Below are 16918 nucleotides of genomic sequence, written 5' to 3' on the forward strand. Positions count from 1 at the left end.
TTTTTTTTTTTTGTGTTAATTTTGTAAGTAAAAAATGTTTACTGCAAAACGTGTTTTATTTTACATTATTATTGTTAATAAGTGCATATTGTGCAGATCTTGGAGCATAATACAAGGGATCGCGTGTGATGGCTATATGATTATGTCATGTCCCGGGAGCCCTGACGGGACTCTGGAGTCCCGGATCACTATTTTTTATATTAATTAATTTTTTTATATTTTAGTAGCATAGAAACTATAATAGAGGTCCATAGAGTATAATTAACACAAAAAATACACATAAAATAACTTCCATCATATAGCCGGGTGGAAAGGGTTAAGGCCGGACTCGCGCCGGGACTTGCGGCCGGTCTCCCGAAATTCAGTGAGCATGGAATATCTCCCAAAGTAATGAATACCTCGATAAAACTCGGTACACGTATTCATTAGGACCTAACGATGATCATGGGTGATGTTTAGCTATTAATCATTTTTTTGAAATTTCACCCAAATTCGTGAGTTATATGGCGATACGAGACGTGCTGAAATTTGCAGTGAGCATGACATTTCTTCTAAACTACTGTACAGATTTGAACGAAACTTTACTAACCATGGTTGAACTTATATTGCTATAGTTCAACCATGGAAATAACAACCAAATCGTCTCAGTGCCGGCTTATAATACAATGAAAAAAGTCATAACTTACCAATTCACGCGCATTCAAACGATTTAGACGTGTAAAAAGCATACCTACTTAGGCTACTATACTACTGTAAACCGAGGCATTTTTTGCAAACGTTGCTGTGTTGCTAGCCAATCACTGCCAATGCCTGTAGAAGATGTTTGTCCTACCTATACTATTCTTCTTTCTTCTTCTCTATGCATGCTCATAATCGATATTACATGCGAATCAATATCGATTATTCGAATAAAATATCGATTAGAAATAAAATCTTTATTTTCACTCAAAAATCGAAAAATTATGCATGCTGACGATAATCTCAATAGAATTCATGTAAAAAATATGTAACCGGCAAATTTTTCCGCTAAAATTGAAGACAGAGATGTTTTAACTTGCCCGTAGTACCTATTTACTACCCAAGGCGGAAGGTCAGGCATCACGTCTCAGGCCCAAACTGCCAAGGGCCAGCCTGCCAGGGGGGTTAAAAAGCGGAATTTTGCTATTTCTGTTGGCTAATGCTGAAACTGATTGACGGTGTAATACCATTCTTAAAATCCCAGTTGATTAAATAGATCATTATAGATTTTGAAGCCATGCAGTTACAGGTAAGCTAGCTAGCCCTAAGCCATAGTGACAAACCAGTTATTCACCACCTCACCCCCCCTTCTTCTTTTTCTTAAACTGCTTTCTAGCTGTGATTGGTTGATGGAAATGCTTTCAAGCTGTGATTGGTTGATGGGGATGCTTTCAAGCTGTGATTGGTTGTGCCCATAAGCCCCGCCTCCAAGTATGGTATATGTACTACAGTACTGGTTAACTAAATACTTGACAAACTTGATCATTACAACAAAAGGCCTGGAAAATGTAAAAAAAATCCATTAAATAAAAGTCAAATAAAAAATATCATCAAACAAGAGACATCCAAATAATTCTTTTACAAATCTAATGTCCTATAAAATTGAAACATTTGTCCACTTTTGATCCTCCTTTTCATTTATAGTCACTTTAGTCAGTCACCTGGCACAGCACTGTGGGAAAGCTTTTCTTTTCAGCTTGGGTGGAAAGCTTTTTTATAAGTGAACTTCCATTCTTAGAATTCCAGCCTGTAATGGGTGGAAAGCTTTTTTTGTAAGTGAACTTCCATTCCTAGAATTCCATCCTAGCCGCCTTTAGCCAGCATTGATGGTACAGACAAACCAACCAGAGATTTTTTAGAATCAGTTCATTTTTTATTTCCTTATTTAGTCAAGATTTAAAGCAATTTCTTATGTCAGTTATCATGAGTTATGTGTGATAAACTGATAATGCTGGTAAGTGGTATACTATCCATAATATTTTACTGGTCTAAATACCTACTAGCCTAGCTATGTAGTAAGCCTATATCCATTCCTAGGAACTCAAAAATGAACTTGAGCCTTGAGGGACAGGGAGTGAGACTGTGAGGGAGAGTCTAAAAATACTCTCTACTTTGTGGTTGCCACTAATCACTATAATCATGATACAACACATTACAACTAAACCAAACACAAAAACTAGGTCACAATTTAACACAATTCTATACAGAACACGAGTATAGAAGAACTGTTTAGCTCTACAAATTAGTACTCTTCAAACTGTTCAAGCGCAAAGTAAAATCAAATTAGACCTGCCACGGCTGCCAGTGGCATATCAGCCAAAATCGCACTTTTTAGCGCATTTTCTCATTTATGAAATAAATGCAATATTGTGCTTGTCATGTCCGTCTGTCTGTCCGTGACTTCATATTTTTGTCGACAAGAAAATGCGCTCTCTGTCACTCACTGCAGTGAGTAGGGTAAACGCGGTATATTCCGACATCATAGGTAATTCCGTCACCATTTGTGTGTTGTGTGCTTTTCGCTTTAATCATAAATCTGCCCGACACACGTTTTTTGGGGCGAGCCATAATTTATTTTCTACTGTTTAGTCCACAAGAAAAACGTGGTTTTTTAAAAAGTTTTTTTTAAGTATTTTATAAGAAATATAAAATTTGTAAAGCAACCTCTTCAATTTATTAAAAATATTAGGTCATTGTTAATTAATTACAATTATATAGAACACTAGTAATTTTCTACTAAAACAATCTGGAATATCAGGAATATTATTTCAATTGTTCAAAAAAAATGATTAATTCATAGTAAAATATAAATATTGTAGATGATTTGCTTTTTTTTTTCTTAATTATTAGCCAAGAATAGTTAAGAATTAGCACAGACCACAGTGGACATGCCACTCAACAACAATGACTGAAGAAAAGTAGGACCTTTTTTTAATTTATTAGCCTCTTCTCAGCTTTCAACTGAGCTATCTTGTACATTAACCTATTTGGAATGTTGGCGGAAAGTTTTCTGAAATCATAGTGTCTAAGCAGAGACTTTTTTTAGACTCTTTCTCAAGTTCAATTTTGAGTCCTATATAAAAGCTAAATTGAAACCAAGGAATAGAGGGAATGAACACTACAAAACCACATCAGATGAAAGTGATGTCAAAATATGAATGTAGGTATGTATGATGGTGGTAGAGGAGCGGACCTTCTGTTTTGCATGAGAACTAGGGTGCTTGGTGTGAATGGATGGTGGAATGAGAGGAGGGAAGACAAATGTTTTATGTGATGAGGATGAGAAGGAAACTGTGGAGCACTTGTTGATGGAATGTGGGGCATATGAGAGAGAGCGACAGTCTATGATGGAAGTGTTTCTGAATGAGGGAGGTGAGATTAATGAAGTGGGGTATTAAAGAACAAGCAAAGAGTGGATAACTATGATTGTGGGTCTGTTTGAGTGAGCAACTGTAGCTATGTTTGAGAGTGTGGAGAGATATTTTGAAAACGTGTGGAGGTTGAAGGAGATGAGGGGGATGATAAGAGTGGGATCTTAAGGAGGGGAGGGTGGGAAGGCAAAAGCAACCATGCCAAATGTTTCAGTACATTGTTTCTATTTTTTTAGGATGTTGACATGTATACCTTAATGTTAGTCTTTTAGGATTGTAGTGAGTACTTATTAATTGAACTTTTTGTTAACTTCCAAATGTGATGTAAACTTTAGATTTTTTTATGCTAGTAAAAGATTTTTTATGCAGATGAATGCCCCATATAAAGGTTTTGACCAGAGGTCAGCAAGCACCTTAATTCCAATTCCAATAATTAAACCTATTTATCATGGATACCAGCATTATCATACATAAAAATTGGTTTAAATCTTGAGTAGAGGAAATTAACAATGAACTGATTCTAAGAAAATCTCTGGTATCCATTGTGCCTGAAATTGCAGGGAAAAATAATCGTTTCACTTGTGATTTTTAAAAAGAGCTGATAAAAATAGGCTGTTTTTCTTTGGTCTCAATGAGGAAATTGGAAAAATACGATAGGAATAGATGAAATTTGCCAGATTCATGGGTGCTTTTGCCAATTTATGGGTGGCTTCTGCCCAATTTTCCACTTTGGTATATAAATTGGTATCTATGATGATTTTTTTTATATCACTGGGAAATTTGGAGAATAATTTTATAACCATATTTTGCATTTATACACAAAATTTTTATTATATCAACCTAGTGCTTTGTTTGATACAGATTTCTACTTTAAAAAAAATTGTTTGTAGAGAAACTGTTTGGGAGACTCATTCAATCAGGTGAACTGTCAATTGCATACATTTATGTTTAACATTTACCATATTTTCTTTCAAATTTTTCAGAATCATTTGGAGCCAATGGTTGTTGATCCAGTCAATGAAGAAAATGATAACCAAGAAGAAGAAGCTGTAATTGTGGAAAATTCAAATTTGGTAAGCATTCTCATAATATTAGTTTTTAGATAGACCTCTGAATCTTGAATTAATGTGATAATTGAAGTGATGCCTCTAGTTTCTTATAAATACATTTATAGAACTCAATTTGTGCTCTCAAGTTGTGTATGAAATGTTCAAAATTTTTAAATTCTTTACTGTTGAATAAATCAAGCTTATAAGTAAAGAAAATTTCATTTTAAGATGTAGGTAGTTTATTTATATATATTTTTTAATTGCATTACAGATTTTTTATATTATAAATATTTTACTATGTAACTTGCAGGACTTGGACTTGTTTTCAAGCAACTATGGAGGCTTGGGTCGCCTTTATCGCCTCATCTTCATTGCTGATCGCTGTCCTGGGCTGAGGGAAGAAGCTTTGCTCATGGCTTTGGCTCATGTGCAAACCACCTGCAATGTGGCTCTTTATAATAAAATCATTCAAAAGCTCCATCAGCCTGGGTAAAGAATAGACACAAAATTAACCTTATCTTTTGCTTTAGTAAGGCAAAAATATATTCTTAAATTCACTGTAAATGGTAAACTAATTTCAAAATTGTGCTTCAGATAGTTCTACACAGTAGACTTATTAATCCAAAAAATTGTTTTGATATTGATTTTCTTCACTGTCATTATGCTGAGCTCAGGCTGAGCAGTGGCAGTGGAGGGAGTGGCAACCTGCCTGATGTTGCTGCCGGTGGAGGAGAGGCTGGCGCTAGTGGTGGTGTTTCCTCTGCACGCAGCACCCAGTCTATTCCAGGCCCTGACTTACAATGGATTGAAGCAAAGACTAAGAAAGCCTCTATGAAGCTTGAGAAGCTGGATGCTGACCTTAAAAGTTCCAAAGTGATAAAATTTTTGTTATACAATTAGCTGATTAGATAACAAACGGTAAACTGAAGCCCGAAATTGATTTATTAACTATTCAAATGCCAAATGTGGCTGAAATTTTTTGTAATGGAAATCACAAATATGTAATCAAACTAGTTTTCTTGAATTTATTCGTAAAATTTGTGATAATTTATATTTTAATAGGAGTTCAATAGACATAAATTATGGAAATATGCAAAGATGTCAGCAAAATATGAATTAAATTCTGGTTTTACTGAAGTTCAGAGTCGAATTTATTATTATATGTTTGATATCTTGCTATTCCTGATATGATCACGTGTATGTCTCAGGTAAACAGCATCAAAGAGAGCATCCGGCGCGGCCATGACGAGCTTGGTGACCACTACCTGGACTGCGGCGAACTGAGCAACGCCCTCAAGTGCTACAGCCGCGCACGTGACTACTGCACCTCTCACGTCCACATCCTCACCATGTGTCTCAATGTCATCAAGGTGGTCATTAGGTCCAGATATTATAAAGTATTTCATAATTCTGATAACGAGTGCTATGGTATAGCCGCGCTCGTGACTACTGCACCTCTCACGTTCGGTCATCACGTAATTCAATCAATTTAATATCAAGGCGGTCATCACGTAATTGTATACGTATCGCTATAGAATAAATCTTACTGCTGATGTCAAGTGCTACAGCCATGCAGCTGACAAGCACACCTCTCAGTTCCTCCTCACCATTTGTCACAAGATCATCACACGATCAAGGTGGTCATTACGTTCTGGTCTGCAATGGAGTAAATTATAATGCTGATTTACAGTTGTCAGTATACTTGAATGAGTCATCATTAGTAGCAACTACATTAAATACCGTACAGTGTGTAGTTACGTTGGTCATATCTCACGATGACTGTATTGTTGATCTGCAATTAACTGATTTAGATGTTGTACTCTATTAATACTAAGAGTGATGTCAGCGTTGAATAAGCAAAATCTGGCCTATCCCCTATAACTGACATTGCATAATTCTTGTGGCTTGCTTAAGTTTTGAACACGCAAATTTTGCTTCTCCTTACCACTCGGCCAATAAGCCGATTTCAACCAAAACTGTCACAGGAAGCTAGGTTCGAACCTGCAACTCATTGTTATAATCTTACTACGCTGAACTATACCTACTAAGCGAGGTTACATTACTTACTATTGTAGAGGAGTATGCTTTGCATACTGCAAAGGAGTATGCAAACAAATTGTGGCTTCATAGCTAGCAGTGTTCATGTGGGCAGAGCAGCGGCTGCAGCGGCTGCAGCTGTAGCCTCATCAGCACTTGGCGTAGTAATACGTTGGCGAAGCGTGCATGCGCAGAACTCAATCAAGAACAGTTACTACTATCTAGAACACTACTTACTAGAACAGTTTCTACTATCTTAGAGGTAGTAACACCGTTGACCTGCCATCACAAAACGATGTCAGCAATTCCCACTCATCAGTCATGTTGTTGTTTTTCTCAGGTGTCCATCTACCTGCAGAACTGGTCTCATGTGCTGAGCTACGTCAGTAAAGCTCAGGCCACCACTGAGAGCACTGATGCTAAGGTAACCTTCTTATTTGTGCTCATGATGAAGCTTTTGGAATTTAAATGGAAATAAATCACAAAGTTATAAAACGTGAAGTGGATCAGTCAAAAAGTTCCAATTGCACTTTTTGAAAGAATTTTGGTACTAATTTACCCTGGAGTCATAGTCCCTTGTTTGAATTGAATTAATTTTTAAAGTTTCAGAATAAAGATTAACGGGTCATGTATAGACCCAAAAATATCAGTGAAATAATTCAGTTCCTTGTATTTCCATTTTCTCAATTAACCTTGTAATTGAATTAACTTTTTTAGTTACTACAAAATATATTTGCTTGCAGTCCGTGATGGGGAGCAACAAAGATCAATCAGCAATTATACAGACGAAGCTCGCCTGCGCCGCTGGTCTTGCGCATCTCGCAACTAAGAAATATAATGTAAGTGTTACATCTGGTTAGCTACAATATTTAATCCTCATGTAATACAAATTGACATAGTTAACTAAACTACGAAATTTCATAAACCACGTTCTACATTGATTATTATCTGTAATGTGAGATAGAGTAACTATGAATAATCTATGACTAGCTTATGCTTCATTCAAGTCCAATTAACATATGTGTTCTAAACTAGTATTATCAACGTAAGATGAATGTTGTTTTTTATTCAGTTCTAATCTACTACTTTAAAAATTCAATGAATTAAAAGTCAATTGGATACAATATATCTTAAACGTCTTTTATGTTCAAGTTTAATATTTCATTTCTTTCTTAATCCAAATATGAGCAATTATCAGAAAGTAGCAGACATATTTATTTTTGAAACTACTTCTTCTACTTTTCTTTACTGTTTCAGTTAGCAGCGAAGAGTTTCCTGGCAGCTCAGCTGGACAGCTGCGTGTACAACGAGATCTTGTCGCCGTGGAACGTGGCTGTGTACGGCGGTCTGTGTGCCCTCGCCACCTTCACCAGACAAGAGCTGCACCAACGCGTCATCATGAGCAGGTTGGCTCTTGTCTTTACTTTATTAGATCTTAGGAAAAAAAAGTCTTTAGAGGCTTGTTTGCGATTTATTGTTTGTAAAAAGGTTAATTATTGCATTCCTTCATGTTTTACTTGACCATTCTTTACTGCCGAATAATCCACAAACTTAAAAAATTTTCAGCAATAAAGTTCACAGTTTTAGGTCGCGTTTAGATGATAGGGTTGCGTGTGTTTTCTAGGAACAGGATCTTGTATTGCAAAATCTAATAAGTTAGATGATTTAAAAATAAAAAAGCTCATAAGCAGTCCAACTATTTTAGTTCTAATCCATTGTCAAACTGTATCATTGAATATCATCAGCACTTTGATTTACATGCGATGTATTGAGGAAATTACTCTTATTAAGTTATAGTTCTAAATATTTATTTGTGATCCAGTTCATTCAAGCAATTCCTGGAGCTGGAGCCGCAGCTGCGTGATCTCATCTTCAAGTTCTACCAGTCCAAATACGCGCAGTGCCTCAAACTCCTTGATGAGCTCAAGGTTTGTCACAACGCTTTAACTTCTACAAACTCAACTCACCTTTCTTTTATTTGTTACTTAACTACTTCAAAGTTTTGTATTAGTAGCCGGCTTCTAAATCAATCATTAATTAAACTGTTGACGAGTAAATTGCACCTTAAGTGTAATCTTTACACATAGCATGATCTGTAGGTGATGATGTCGTATTGTTAAATATTTAAACTAGTACTGCAATTAGTGTTTTGTTCAGCCTATTTCGTGTCAATATCTTATAAAAATAACGAAAGATTGACTTGTGGATTACAGCCTTCCTTCGAATTTTTTTTATAAATACCGTACTAGCTAAGCTGGCTTCTATTTTAGATCTTGCTGCGATGAAATAAACATCATTAAAATAACATAAAATTAACAACATTATTTTACAACGTAGACTTATATTATTCTTTACGTTGATGCTTTAATTCTCTTTTGTTCACATTTTTGTGTTTTCTAATTTTTTATCTCGTTATTCTATTTTCTTCCTTATCTGTGTATAACAACAGATGAAGAATTTTACAAGTTTTAACCTTGAATTTATTGCAACAATGTTCACGCCTGAAACCATCGCCCTTTTTCATCAGTATTTATGGGTGAATTAATTATTAGTTCACACACATATTTGTGAGCCTGCCGAAAAATAATGAATCTCAATTAATTTCACGGAGCAGCCAATTGCTCGTCAGTGATCGTAGGGCTTGGCTTGAAAAGTACTCAGTGATAAGCTGACGGAGTTACTAACTCGTAAATATTTCATGAGTACGGGCTCTGAATCTAAACAGGCTTGCTTGTAACTGATAAGTGTGATGGTTCGCAGGACACGCTGATGCTGGACATGTACCTCGCCTCGCACGTCAAGACGCTCTACTCCAAGATCAGGAACCGCGGCCTCATCCAATACTTCAGGTCCAGCCAAACTTCATGAACTTCATTACCTGGATTCATATAATAATAATCTATTTACCTCATTATCTTTCCCCGATTTAATTATGAGCTAGAGCAGTGAACTGTGACTGGAATATAGATCTGCTATGAAAAATTCATTGGTTTAAAAGTAAATTATAGTTTTTTGCCTTATTTTTACTGTCTTATTTGGAAAGAATTTTTTACTTGCATGATTACAACAATATTTTACTTGCGTTTCAGACCTTTTAAGAGCGCGAGCCTGGAGCGCATGGCGGGGGCGTTCAACACTACGGTGAGCGGACTGGAGGATGAGCTCATGGCGCTCATCTTGGAGGGTCTCATTCAGGCCCGCATCGACAGCCACAATAAGGTTAGGAGGGCACCAAAAGCAGGCCTGGGGCCATCCTATCATGAGCTCATGGCGCTCATCTTGGAGGGTCTCATTCAGGCCCGCATCGACAGCCACAATAAGGTTAGGAGGGCACCAACAGCTGGCCTGGGGCCATCGTGTCAAAACATTTGAGTACACGTCGTGCACGTAGCGGCCGAATTCTCATCTGTGATTGGTGGGTTTAACTTAAAAAGCCGTCAGTGATCGGCTGACGGAGTTACGAACTCGTAACTATTTTTGAAAGTACGACTACAGAAAACAGTGAAAAGTACACAGACGTATTCAAGATCACGATATTTATAGATAAAATAAAGAATTGTGGATTAAAACCAATGAAAAGTTCAGGATACAAGTATTTTTTTGTGCTGAATGATAATGAGTATAATTAATGAGTCTTAAGCTGAATCAGTTAATCAGTGGAAAGTTTAAAGCAAATAAGTGTGATAAATAAGAAGAGAATGAAGAACAAAGAGTATCTAATTGATTCGTGCGATCAGAAAATAAAATATTTGCTTGATGAAAGGGAGATTTGATTAGCTCTGTGTTGCGTAACAGCTTGTATATGTGACAGATGATATCTTACAAATCTTACCATATAATTTTTACATTATAGAACGAAACTTATTTGCCACATATTTGCAGCTGATTGTTTTGTGAATAGTTTTTTTTTTTTCCTTTGACTTTCTTAGCTGATTTAACGCAGACAGACTGGCAGCAAGAGATCTGAATCATTTAAATGTGGAGTCTTGTAGAGATGAAACGCACTCGCGATTGTATGTTGTACTGCGCTGTCTCTGTTGACCGTAGAGTTTAATTAAATCTATAATATATTGACATCAGCTTTGATTAGGCCGTACTTGCCTGCACCAGATTCTTAACCAACCGCCCACCAAGCCAACTTCGACCAGAATTTTACACTTCTCTTGCGGGTCTCAATACCCCAACAATCTCGGTTACATCACCCAGTGGGCCATCCCCATCTAATGAAGAAGGTGTATCCTACAGATCGTGTACGCTGCGTGTGTGGAGGAACGCAGCGTGACGTTCGAGCGCACGCTGGAGATGGGCCAGCAGCACATCGACCGTCTCCACATGCTCCTTCTCAGGGCTGCTCTCATACGACAGCAGGTCAGAGGACTTCATTGGATATTCAGTTCGCAAGTTTTCAATGAAATTCGAATTTATCTGGAGTTTTCATTCATGCTAGCGTGTAGAAATTGTCCTATCCTTTTTTTGGCGCTTGCCAGCCCAATGCAGGAGTACGACTCAAATTCATGATAGTTGTAGAACTAGAAATGGTTGATAAATTTGTTAGAAATTTTAAACAATCAGACACGTTGCAGTTCGCTGAAGAATAATATGCTTATCCTGTATTGAAGACGTTGATGAGCATGTGAATTTAAATAAATGCATCAATTTCCGATTAACTTTCAGGTTAACTGTTTTTAAAGGCAAGTTGTGAACCTCTATCATTTCGTTATCTTTTCCCAATATGCATAAAACTCCATGGAAAAACTACGAGGTTTCATTTTCAAGGACGCATAAATCATAAAGTTTGTTTAGCTTGTAGAAATCATCGCAATTATAATTGTTGCACTCACTTCATTTCCTCGCTCCAAGGAAGCAATTTGTTCACAGTGCTTGATCATAACGCTGTGAGAAAGGACGGTCGAATTCGCCAGCAACTGATGCAAAACAAACCAAACTTGCTACCATTCTCTTGTACAGCGTTTGAAGGGTTTTCAATGCAATCTTTAATAAGTTTCTCGATTATTTAACTAATTTTATGATTTGATGCTCATGATTGGTAAACAGTTATTGTATCGGGGCGCAAGTTCACGCATAAAAATTATGTCTTAAAAAGCATTCAACCTGAAGTACTCCATTAACCCTTGACTTTTTATTTGCAGATGCACGTGAAGCCGCCATCGCGTGATGCAATGCCAGGCTCGAGCGGCAGCGCTGCCGACACTCTCAGTGAACTGCAGGGTTCATGAGAGCTTTCATACCCGTTATTTTTCTGCGTCGAACGAACTGAAGTTCTGCAACATACTTTTTTTTCTTATAGAAGATCCAGTTCTACCGGATTCAATCGGTGCAAGTAGTAATGGGTTCCTAAAAAAAAATTTTTTTTGTTTCTATTTTTATTTTATTTTAGTTTTGTGAATGAAGTTGGCATTACCACCAGGCGATGATGTACTAAGGAACAAAATTGATCGAATTAAAATTATTAAATTTCCATAAAGCTATATGTAAAATCGCAGAAAGTTAGGTAGAGACGCTCAATCAATCTAATTACATTGTTTTAAATCACGATGACGTCTAACACCAATGGAAGGTATGCTAACAAATAAAGATTCTTTACAAAATTTCGATTTTTTTAAGTTGATTTCAACACGCTACACCACCATATACTTGATCAACACATACGTAGTTAGTATACATGTTACTGAATACTAAATATTCTCTGAACTCTGATATTCTCTATATTCTCTTAACTATCCTTGGTCAATAGGTGATGCTTGGAGTCTCCGTGCGCAGCTATTAAAACGGAATTAATGAACAATTTTATCCTGGGCACAAACTGCCAGGTTATAGCTCAAAAGGTTTTGGGTAAGATGAAATTGACATTGGCAAGAAAATAATATATGTTCTTTTATATATTGTGATTCATAGCTTCTATGCAAGCATAGGAATGAAACAAGAGCCTGACCAAGATCAAATAATCTTGATATGATCTTTGTCAACACCATCGGCAGAGTAAATATCAACTCAAGAATGAAAACCTACCTATAAAAACTAATAATCTAATTATTTTACGTTTCATAATATAGCGGGTACTGCACAAAGAAATTACAATGTATTTACTGCACATTACCAAGATTAAACAGCTAAGCAGGTCTGCACAGCCAGCCATGAGAAGCGTGACTACAATCATAGCGAGCGTCCACAGCGTTATTTTACTCAATTGTTTAACGTATAATAGGATAATTTGTAAATTTCCCTTGTCCGTTTTTTAAAGACTAACACTTTATACATACCGTGTAAGTGAGACCTGGAAAAAATGCCTCGTGAACAAGTGATCTTAGCAATCGTATGTCATTACAATGCTTAATTTTCAAGGACAATACCTATACTATATAAACATGCATTCCTATAAGAAGCGCTAACAGAATCTCACAGCGCACGATTTGATGTAAAGTTTCGCAGCGCACAATGAGACAAAATTTCCCCTCATCAATACGCAGGAGCTTCCACGATCTTACCGCAGTTGACATGAAGAGATCTCAAGTAAACTATACCTAGAAAATTGCCCTTTGCATCGGCGTTGCTTCGAATTTCTATATTGGAAAAAAAATCCTATAACGATATCTCAAAATTTGTGAAAATCCTTAGAAACCGAAAACGCTGTTTTAGTAGCTTTTACTTCGATAGAAGCTCTAGGATAAATCAATTTCAGAAAATCTTAAACGAATTAAATAACCGATGGTCGGCTAAACTATGATAAAAATATATATATTTACATAATTCTATTTACAGGAGAAGTGGGTATACGTAAGTATAGTAGAACAGAAGAATTGCTTCGTTCTGAAGCTAAAGCTAAGTGAGAAGTTGAGAAGGGTCTCCACATAGCCTTGCGCGCTCCCTGGCCATGGAGACTCTGATGACGTAGTCTTGGTGCAGAGAAATAAATCTGCTTAACACGAAGAGGCTCAACGCTACCCATGTTGGCCAGCATGACCAGGCTCCAAACTGCACACAATCGATTAGGATTATAATCCAAAGTTAACCGGGACCATAATGGAAGAGTTGAGTCACACATTTTGCTTTTGGAAACTGAAACAAGCCTGGTGCAGTAGAAAATTCAAAATATTAAAACTCTCAACAAATTGAAAAGCCAAGCTGAATAGAATTTTAATCGTGGCATAAACTGACAAAATAAAATATTTTATTAGTGTATTGCTTCCAAATACATAAAATAATTTTGAATAAGACAAAAAATTTAAGCAGGCTAAATTATGCTGCTGTGAACACTATGTAAGTTAACAATTGTACGAACTTGAATTATTCCATAGTGAATGTAAAAATGTGCAGTATTGATCCCATCTTTTCGGTCTATGCCAGTGGTTGGAGAAGCAGCATCTTCACACCTGTAAAGCAATTTACACTAAATTCATGCATAATTATAAGGCAACACAATAAAAACATTAGAAATTAGGATAATTATGCGTTAATTACTAGCAATGGCACTCAACTTAACACACACAACTAAGTATAGGAAGTAATTCCAGTCTCTAGTCTAAATGCTCTTCATCATAGAACAATAACTCACTCTGTAAATCTTTGCAAGATGGCGTCACACCATCTGTTGTAACCGACTGATGTCATGACGGCTCCAGCAAACACCAAGATGCACACAAGGGTACACACAACCAAGTCACCCAGGACGGTCAAGAAGCCTCTGCTCAAAAATTAGATGCTTAGACAGAAAATCAATGTGGGAAAAATCAGCAGGATGAATAGCAATTTTCAACAAAATTTTCATTATTACATTAAATCATTTTTCTGCCAAGAAAGTTTGACAAAATACTGTGAGCTATGCGCACAATAATTTGTAAAAAAGCTTTCTTGATAATATCTTAATACAGCATGATAATATACATTTCATGGTAGTTCCAACCTATTTGTTGCAGCATGAAGATGTAATATAACTCATAGAATAGCTCAAGAACTTACTTTGATGTGTTCCTTTTGGCATTTTTAGCAAAAATTACAAGCTGTGTGAGGGCAATCAAAACACTGAAGAAGGACCAGAAGATATTGTAGTCACAGTAAAACTGTGAGCCCCAGTCAGCCACAAACTGACCGTCAGATGCTTGCCAAGTGCCATTTGTGAAAAGAAGGCAATGACCTCTGAGAAAAAAAAATGGCCATTAGATCAAAATAAATTAGTAATAAGATATATGAATAGGAATTTACTTTGTTTCATTGAGGTTATGGATAGATAAAAGGAAATGGTTTTATATACATACATCTATTTTCTTTAGCTTGATATGAAAATGTCAAATGTAAGCTAAAACTCAGTAAGCTAAAAATGTAAGCTAAAAGGCTCAAAATTATTCAGTCACAACTATCTCTGCCAAGACTTTATGACTATAAACTATGAGACTATAAACAGTAAAAACTTACTCAAAGTCAATGAGATGCAGAATGGTTGGTACTAAGGCACAGAGCCCAAAAATTACAGCAACTACATAGCCAGCAACTTGAACCAAAGTTAAAGTGTCAGAAAAAAAACTAGGCTCAGACATATTTGCTTATGTAGCAAGAAAAATCAGACATCCAACTTTTCAATTAGAAATGGTGAACTTTTGATCCAGCAATTTATTTCATGTTTTCTGTAAACAAGATAATGAACTTAAATAATTGCTCATGAATATATACTATACCCGTACTAGTTACTACTGATTATAAACCTATTCGAGCATTTAGAAAATTTCAAAAGATGAACAGAAATACATTTGTTGTCCAAAATCATCAAAAGGAAACATTCTTTGTGCATTAGTTAAGCTATTTATGCTTAGTCTGAGCACCAAACGTATCAGTTGTACCTAGTACAAGATGATCCAGATCCTAACTTTAGCTTATAATGGATTGAAACTGAAATTCAGTATAAATAGGAGCTTTTGGAAATAATTTCTAACAGATCATTCATAGTTGTGAAATTGAAGACCTATTATCCCTTTCCAGCTGTAATTGTTAATGGGATTATGATGTTATACCCTTTCCAGCTATGATTAGTTGATAGAATTGTAATGTCATCCCCTTTCTAGCTGTGATTGGTTCTGCCCAAAAGACCTGCCCCCAAATATTGGATGTGTACTACAGTACTGGTTAACTTAATACTTGACTTAATACTTAAGTTAAACTTAATCATTATTCATTACAAACTAAGGGCCTGGAAAATTAAAAAAAAAACATTAAATAGAAGAAAAATTAAACATATCAATCAAACAAGAGACAACTAACAATTTCATAACAAATCTGAGATACTATACAATTGAAACAGTTTGTCCACTTTTGATCGTCCTTTTTCTTCATAGGCAGTCCCCTGGCAGAGCACTGTATCTAAGAAAGGCTTTCCACCTTGTTTAGTTGGGTGGAAAGCTTTTTTTGTAAGTGAACTTCCATTCCTAGAATTCCACCCTGCATTAGCCACCTTTAGCCAGCATTGATGGTACAGACAAACCAACCAGAGATTTTTTAGAATCAGTTCATTTTTAATTTCCTTATTTACCTAGTCAAGATTTAAAGCAATTTCTTATGTCAGTTATGTGTGATAATGCTGGTAATCGTGGTAAGTGGTATACTATCCATAATATTTTACTGGTCTAAATACCTACTGCTACTAGCCTAGCTATGTAGAATGTAGTTAGTAGTAGGCCTATATCCATTCCTATATGAACTCAATAATGAACTTGAGCCTTGGGGGACAGGGAGTGAAACTGTGAGGGAGAGTCTAAAAATGCTCTCTACTTTGTGGTTGCCACTATAGGGTAAACGCGGTATATTCCAACACTTTAAGGACGCATCGAGAAATGAAAAACTATAAAAAAAACGTATGCGTTACGATGAACGCATGGAACTAAAACAAAGCTTAATATAAAGGAAAAACTAGAGAAGTGACGGAATTACCTACGATGTTGGAATATACCGCATTTACCCTAATCAATTCATGATACAACACATTATAACTAAACCAAACAAAAAAATTAGGTCACAATTTAACAAGATTCTATTCAGAACACGAGTATAGAATAGAAGAACTGTTTTGCTCTACAAATTAGTCCTCTTCAAACTGTTCATGCAATGATGCACAAAGTGAAATCAAATTAGACCCGCCACGGCTGCCAGTGGCATATCAGCCAAAATCGCATTTTTTAGCGCATTTTCTCATTTATGAAAAAAATGCAATATTGTGCTCGTCATGTCCGTCCGTCTGTCCGTGACTTCATATTTTTGTCTATGAGAAAATGCGCTCTCTGTCACTCACTGCAGTGAGTACTGTCTGTACCGAGTTATATATTTTTTAATTGATTTTAAGACATCGGGTAGGTATAATCGCACTTGTCACTTATCTTCTTCTTCTTTTCCGGGTGTCCACGCTGGGTGGACTTAAAGCCACAGGACAACCTCAAAGTC

At 36.2% G+C, this 16918-nt stretch overlaps 3 protein-coding genes across 4 annotated transcripts in view; 1 reads left to right on the forward strand and 2 right to left on the reverse strand.

The window, feature by feature from the left end:
• LOC108669352 (RNA 3'-terminal phosphate cyclase) overlaps positions 1-729 on the reverse strand; it is a 7348-nt gene extending 6619 nt beyond the window's left edge. The window contains exon 1 of the mRNA XM_018156663.2: positions 687-729. Within this exon, the coding sequence (XP_018012152.2) occupies positions 687-728 (42 nt within the window). The 5' untranslated portion in view covers position 729. The remainder of the gene's footprint in view (positions 1-686) is intronic.
• A 348-nt stretch (positions 730-1077) lies between these two features.
• On the forward strand, positions 1078-12088 carry LOC108669351 (COP9 signalosome complex subunit 1). 2 transcript variants are annotated; one of them, XM_018156661.1, is made up of 14 exons: positions 1078-1267; positions 4373-4462; positions 4749-4927; positions 5113-5311; positions 5647-5808; positions 6816-6899; positions 7219-7314; positions 7733-7881; positions 8298-8403; positions 9236-9324; positions 9565-9659; positions 9762-9796; positions 10721-10843; positions 11626-12088. In XM_018156661.1, the coding sequence occupies exons 1-14, from the start codon at positions 1256-1258 to the stop codon at positions 11710-11712; spliced, it is 1506 nt and encodes a 501-aa protein (XP_018012150.1). In that variant the 5' UTR covers positions 1078-1255; the 3' UTR covers positions 11713-12088. The 2 variants fall into 2 exon arrangements, with proteins under 2 accessions (XP_018012150.1, XP_018012149.1); XM_018156660.1 differs by lacking the exon at positions 9762-9796 and having other exon boundaries at positions 9565-9694.
• A 274-nt stretch (positions 12089-12362) lies between these two features.
• On the reverse strand, positions 12363-15116 carry LOC108669353 (transmembrane protein 179). Its single transcript, XM_018156665.2, has 5 exons — positions 14906-15116; positions 14453-14629; positions 14049-14177; positions 13776-13866; positions 12363-13468 (listed from the first exon to the last, which is right to left on the reverse strand). Exons 1-5 carry the CDS (start codon positions 15025-15027, stop codon positions 13316-13318), a joined length of 672 nt encoding a protein of 223 aa, XP_018012154.1. The 5' UTR covers positions 15028-15116; the 3' UTR covers positions 12363-13315.
• Positions 15117-16918: the final 1802 nt, after the last annotated feature.

This window comes from Hyalella azteca, unplaced genomic scaffold (assembly GCF_000764305.2).
Source record: "Hyalella azteca isolate HAZT.00-mixed unplaced genomic scaffold, Hazt_2.0.2 contig2429, whole genome shotgun sequence".
Taxonomy (NCBI): domain Eukaryota; kingdom Metazoa; phylum Arthropoda; class Malacostraca; order Amphipoda; family Hyalellidae; genus Hyalella; species Hyalella azteca.